The 6,562-nt window shown below is 35.5% G+C and overlaps 1 protein-coding gene across 1 annotated transcript in view; it reads left to right on the plus strand.

Annotated features, from left to right (window-relative positions):
* Tafa2 (TAFA chemokine like family member 2) overlaps window positions 1–5,742 on the plus strand; it is a 296,677-nt gene extending 290,935 nt beyond the window's left edge. Inside the window, exons 3-5 of the mRNA XM_077799045.1 lie at window positions 4,258–4,410; window positions 5,443–5,567; window positions 5,722–5,742. Of these exons, the coding sequence (XP_077655171.1) occupies window positions 4,258–4,410; window positions 5,443–5,567; window positions 5,722–5,742 (299 nt within the window). The remainder of the gene's footprint in view (window positions 1–4,257; window positions 4,411–5,442; window positions 5,568–5,721) is intronic.
* Window positions 5,743–6,562: the final 820 nt, after the last annotated feature.

A 6,562-nucleotide genomic window follows, 5' to 3' on the forward strand; every position in this document is an offset into this window, starting at 1 on the left:
TCTCCAGGGGGTCTTGCATCATTTTAACATGATGCTAAATGATTTTCTGTGAAGCCTATTCGGTTAATGTGAAAAGCCCTAATATTTGATTAGATTAGTTTATCATGAGCTTTGTCTGAATCTATATAGAGAATTCTAGCTTGAATTTCCTACCATCTCATTAACCTTTTACAGGAAAAACCACAGGAATTAGTTTTTACCTTCTTAAATTGCTTGTTTACCATTTATTAAACCCATACCACATACTGAGAAGTTTACATGAAAAATTAGTCTTTGTCTACAAGAATCTTGTTATCGTAATAGGAAATTAAAATAACCAGCAGACAGATAAGGAAACTACACATTTACATACATACATATTTATGCACTTATACCATGCTCAGGTGAACTAAATTCTGCTACGATTGTTTTCCTTGTGTGGGATATCTCACTTTACGTGGCATATTTATAGACATATACGCAAATATTGAACAGTTGATGTTTTTGCTACCTATTTCTTCAAATTCTTTGAGCATAAGGGGTCTTCATCTATCTACCATCTGTGGAGATTTTAAAAATGTTCGTTCTCTCTCTCTTTTTCCCCCCCCACACAAAAAAGGTTTACACCTAAGTTTAATAAGAAGAACAAAGGGCAAGAGTAATTTTCACAAAGTCCCATTTCTCTTCAGGAAACTCAGCCTGTGTTTCTGCACATTGTATTCATAAGCTGTGAGGAGAAAGGACAGGGCAGGAGAGTCCAGTATCTGTCAGACTCTGACTTGTTCTTCCTGGTTACCTCTACAGTTAATCTCATAACATTTAGTGTCATATTCTCTGAGGGGAGACATATTTCTTCCTCCCAATGTCGCTACCATATTATCTTCTACCACATTATCTTCTCATCATTGTACCACGCCACATTTCACGTCATTCATCTTCAAAGAAGAAAGAAGCCCACTCTTCTCCAGAGTTCTGACATATCAAACTGAGCCAAGGTAATTACCACACTGTAGGAAAATTCCTTACAACTCCTCAAATTATATTAATATCTAAGTATTTTAGCAATGTCTTTTTAGTCTTTATTCTTCATTGGGCTCAAATAAACTACAATGATCCAGATTTTGAGAGAGTGGACTTCATTGACTTATTCTCCAGCTAACAAATTTGGAAAAGTACACCCTACTACTTAACAATTGGGGACCTGGGGAGGGAACTATTGTATAGACAAGGTAGGCTAGATTTGTGGCAATAACAAACTCCAAATTTTAGAGGTGTATAACAGTATCAGTTTCTTTCTTATTTGATCGTCGTGGTGAGTCTTCATAGGGGAGACTCTGTTCATGTCTTTAACTCTGGGGATTCAAGTTGCTGTACTCTCGACTTTCATGGACATCATTGGTCACTTTGGCTGGGGGAGAGAAACACATCAGTTCTTAAGTAAACTAGCTTTTTAAAAGCATATTACACAGAGAACTGATGACCTTTGCTTCCTCTCAAATGCCTCATAGTCCTTTAGCTTTCATTTCATTAGGCCAAGTAAGTCACAATCCCACATCAATGGGATGGAGAAGTACAAAAGTACCTTGCATCCAGAAGGGAGAGAAACAGAACTATGTGGCAAAAAGCACTTACCATGGATACTTTATCTTACTATTTTCCTTGTCAGACAAGGTAGACATGAATGTTGGTGATGGCATTAAGGAGAAACCAGATGCAAAGTTTTCGTTCCTTCCTTCCTTTTCTAATATATAAGAAAATTTCCCTTCAATGAAGATGGTAACATATCCCTGGTGCTGCAAAGATGCCTCTTTTCCCAGGGGAGAGATCAGAGGAGGCTTAGCATGTGCTCTCAATCATTGCACATTCAGCTACATTGGCTACCTTGCTGCCCTGGGAACATGCCACACTTTTTCCTATTTCAGGGTCTTGAGATTTTCTGCTCCTTCTGTTTGGAATGTTATTCTTGACTTAGATCTTCATAATGGATACTTCCTTCTCAAGAGTCAACTGACTATCTCCTCAGAGAGATATTCCCTGAGACTGTCTCCCCCCCCATATATATATATATATATATATATATATATATATATACTCACACACTCCCTTTCTGTGTAATCACTCTCAAACATATTTTTAAAAAATCTTAAAAATCAAACATTAACTTACTTAATCACTAATTTATGTGATTATACTTGTTTTCTTTCCTAGGAATAGAAGCTTTTCAAGGCCAGGGAGAGTCTATGTCTCTCCTATGTCATTGCTGCATCTCCAGTACTCAGAACCATGCCTACTTTGTGGTATTCACTCCTTTACAATGTGACTGAGTGCAGTGTAGAGGCACTATAACTTGTATGATGTAAAGTACTCAGGAAATTGAAATGAACTGACTTATCGTTAACTAAAACATATTTTCTAGAGCACATTTGATAAGAATAGAAGTCTAGCTCTTAATTTTTTAGCTTTCATAATCAAAGATTTGTGTTTGAATCAAATATAGAGAACATCCTCATAAGAACAGTGGCAGAAAAATATTTGTAACTTTGAAAATAGTATCTACCTCTTAAATGCACTCTTGAGTGTTATGTGTGGTTTTAGTCACCTTTTTCACTATTGCGACTAAAAGATATGAACAGAACAATTTTAAAGAAGAAAAAGTTTATTTGAAGGTTCACAGTTTCAGAGGTCTTAGTCCATAGAAGGCCGGCTCCATTCCTCAGGGGTCGAGGTGAGGCAGCACATCATGGTGAAAATGTGTGGCAGAGGGAAGCAGCTCACATGATGATCAGAAAGCAGAGAGAGACTCCACTTGCCAGATACAAATACATACCCCAAAACCATGCCCCAATTCCCATTTCCTACATCCACACCCTACCACTTCAATGACCTCTCATTAATCCCTATCATGGGATCAATTCACTGATTGACTTAAGATTTTTACAACCCAGTCATTTCTCCTCTGAACTTTCTTGCATTGTCTTACAAGTGAGATTTTGGGAGACACCACATCTAAACCATAACGTGTCAAAGCTGTGTGTCACACCTGAGTTTTTTGATCTCAGATGGAAGAATGAGAGATAACTGATATGTGTGTGATTTGTCCTCTCTCAGTAAAATATAAGCTCTCTAACCTGATCTACTATACATTGGTTCCTCTCATCTTCAAGAGCAAAGTTAATATAATGCATGCTGTGCTGATCTCATTTATAATGGGTTTCAATATTTTTATAACTTTAAACAACTTCAGATTTCCTTCTTTTCTATTTAAATCTCTGTTTTTATGTCAATCACAGTTTTAAAATTTTTGAAACCATAATCTTCCAATGAATATTTGATTTTAAGCTTTTACATTTGTTAAGTTGTTACTTTTAGCCAAAGAAATTTATGCTTTATCATTTCCCAGAAGGATTAATACTTTGAAGAAGAAATGTGGGGAAAATAATAATGATAAAGACAAACAAAACCCTGTCAGAATGTGACAAGTGAGGTCCTAAAAATTCAGTCACCCCAAAAGTTCAGTAGCCTCACTTGGAGGTTAACAAAATAGATATAGGATGCTGACAGCTTAGGGGACCGGGTTCTAGGTGGCTGGCTGATAGATGTAATCCATCCAATTTCTGGCTACAGTTGGTGCCATTTGGTGGTAGTTGTCACTCAAGCAAAATGACAAGGAAATAAGTGTCTAGGTCCCGAGACTGGCTGGGCTTCTAGGAAAATGGTGGTAATTTCAAGAATCACCCTCTTAGTTCATTTCCAGGGAAACTGTGCAGAAGAATGCTAAGGATATGATATTCACACTCTGCCTCCTGTTTCCTGAGAATATTCTTTGCCTGGCTTCACACTCTACCTCTGAAGAAGAGAATAACTCAACTATTTTGAGAAGGGGGCTGACCTCAGCTCCACTGCAGGGTACCTTGTACAGGGTTTACTTTAACTTGATTAATATGTTGAACAAAAATGTGTGAAAAAAGTCATCTGCAAATTAATATACTTTTGATAGTTCCATATATTGCCTCTATATTTCAGACTGTTTTAACAGCTCATTCTAATTTGGTCACTAATTGTTCCTGCTTCACCGAGCATTTACTGACAGAAGTGGTCTCACCACATTTAGAAAAGAAATCAAATCTGCGTTATGGAGTTAGCATCATTGTTTTTCTAGTTTCATGCATGGTGGATCCCTTATAGAGCTATATTTAATGTACTTCTAATTTAAAAAGAGGGAGGGAAGTGTCCATAGCTTCCTCAACGTTGTTTTATCTTTTGTTTTTGTTTGCACAGCTCACCATGTTAAAACGGGAACTTGCGAGGTGGTGGCACTCCACAGATGCTGTAATAAAAACAAGATAGAAGAACGATCACAGACAGTCAAGTGCTCCTGCTTCCCCGGGCAGGTGGCAGGCACCACACGAGCGGCTCCGTCTTGTGTGGATGGTGCGACTTCTTCCATTGCTCATTGTGGGAGTGTAGTGGGGACTGCTTGGTATTGGAACCAACTATCATGTTGTCACCTGGAGTCAATCCTGGGGGACCACACTATGAATCACATGGCTGAAGTGAAGTTATTTAGGAGACATTTTGGAATCTAAAATCCTTTAGCTGGAGATATAAGATCTTATGCAGTTCTGCTATGGAAGGATTATAATGAGGTTCTGTTAAGTCAACATATTTCTTATTTTGATATCATGAAATATTGATTTTCTGGTGGATGATAAAGGGAGGGACATGTAAAAATTAATTTCGAAAGGCAAGATGAAAATAGATTATTTAACACCATAGATTCCTAAATCTATAATAAATTGTTCTTAGGAATGGAAAAAGTTAACACCATATACATGAGTGAATGTTTGGTTGTGGATAGAATTCACAAAAATATTGATTTTGTGAAGATGCATGAAAATATTAGTTCTTTTAGGATTTGCCTAATTATAGCATAATATAAATCTATGGGTCCATTTAATCAATGTTACCATAAACAGTAATTTGTTAGGTGATGTATTTATTGTGATGAGATTGGTGCTCATGATAAAAATAAGAAAAATGTGTTTAACTCCATTTAACAACCTCCAGATTTTCATTCTATTGATAGGAAATATTACATTGATTTTAAACTGGTCATGTGTTCATTTTCTCCTCTTTGTATAAATCAGTGCATGGACATATGCCCACATAGTTTATTATCAAAATATTTGTTTTCATAAAGCCTTTATTTTCACATGAAATATCTCTAATATTGTGGTTATAGTTAACACCATTGTATTTTTCACTTAGAAATTTGTTAAAACTGTAAATGTCAGTTCAATATGCTTATCACAATAAAAAATTTTAAAGGAAAATTCTTTATAAATTTTTGCTAAATATTTTTTTAGTTAGATCAGTGACTTTTGTTTCTATTTAAGTGTGCACCCAGACTATTCTAACAGTCCTTAATAGAAAACATGGAGTCAATTTTTCTCTCTGTTGTAGCATCTATAGTGGAACAGAAATGGTGGTGTCATATGCAGCCATGTTTGGAGGGAGAGGAGTGTAAAGTTCTTCCAGATCGGAAAGGATGGAGCTGTTCTTCTGGGAATAAAGTGAAAACAACAAGGGTAAGTGGAAATCCAGCATGGCAAAAGTGAAATGTCTCTGAATCAATAGAGAATGGGGTATATGCAGTAGCATCTGCAAGTGGTGGTTATAGAATGAGAAAGTGTGGTTTTGCATAGTGTGTTTCCATTTTCCTTAATTCATTTTTTTCCATAGTACATTTTTATTTCTGAATAACATCTTCTATAAATTACCATCAACTCTCATGCCATCAGATAAATAAATACTGTTTTCAGATAAATAAACACTGTTTCCTCATGAGATACTGCCAGGAATGTGAACCCCTTGAGGATGCATGTTAAATGCTGGGAAGGTGACCCCAATTCTAATTCTTCTGATGTATAAGAAGAATCATTGCAATTATTGTACTGGTTACTGTGGAAAGTTTCACAATCAGGGCCAAAGTACAAAGAATATTCCTAAGACAGGGATGCATCTCAGCTTTGCAATGACTGATGTTGGGGAATAGGAAAGGAGTGAACAATCACTTTATTCTTTGATTTGTTAATGAGCCATATGGTTATTCTGGACTGGCAGAATATGAATTTTTTTTTGTAGAGTAAATAAAGTTTTGTTATACTGGAAAAATAAGGAGTAGCATAAATCTAAAGATTGGTTTATTTGTGATATTGTTTGACATGTCAGTTTTTTAAACCTTGTCTGGACATATTAAAGAGATTATTTTATAATCTCATTCAGATATATTTTAGTCAGTCAAGTAGTGTTTTCAATGTGTGATGATCAGATATACAAAAAAAAGAGATCAAGTTTCAAGTAGCACAAAAAGTAAGCATACTTTGTCAAGTTATTTTTTACTTTAATTTGTTAAATGTTGCCACATTTTTCCAAAATTCACTAAGTGCATGATCAGTAAGTTAGAATAATTTTTATTCAGTGAGTTAGCAAAAGATATAATTAAAACTAATTAATTAAAAACATTTTGGAAATAAATTTCCTTGTAAGGTGTTTACACTATGAAATTATTTTCTTTTCCCTT

This window comes from Urocitellus parryii, chromosome 5, assembly GCF_045843805.1.
Source record: "Urocitellus parryii isolate mUroPar1 chromosome 5, mUroPar1.hap1, whole genome shotgun sequence".
Classification (NCBI taxonomy): Eukaryota; Metazoa; Chordata; class Mammalia; order Rodentia; family Sciuridae; genus Urocitellus; species Urocitellus parryii.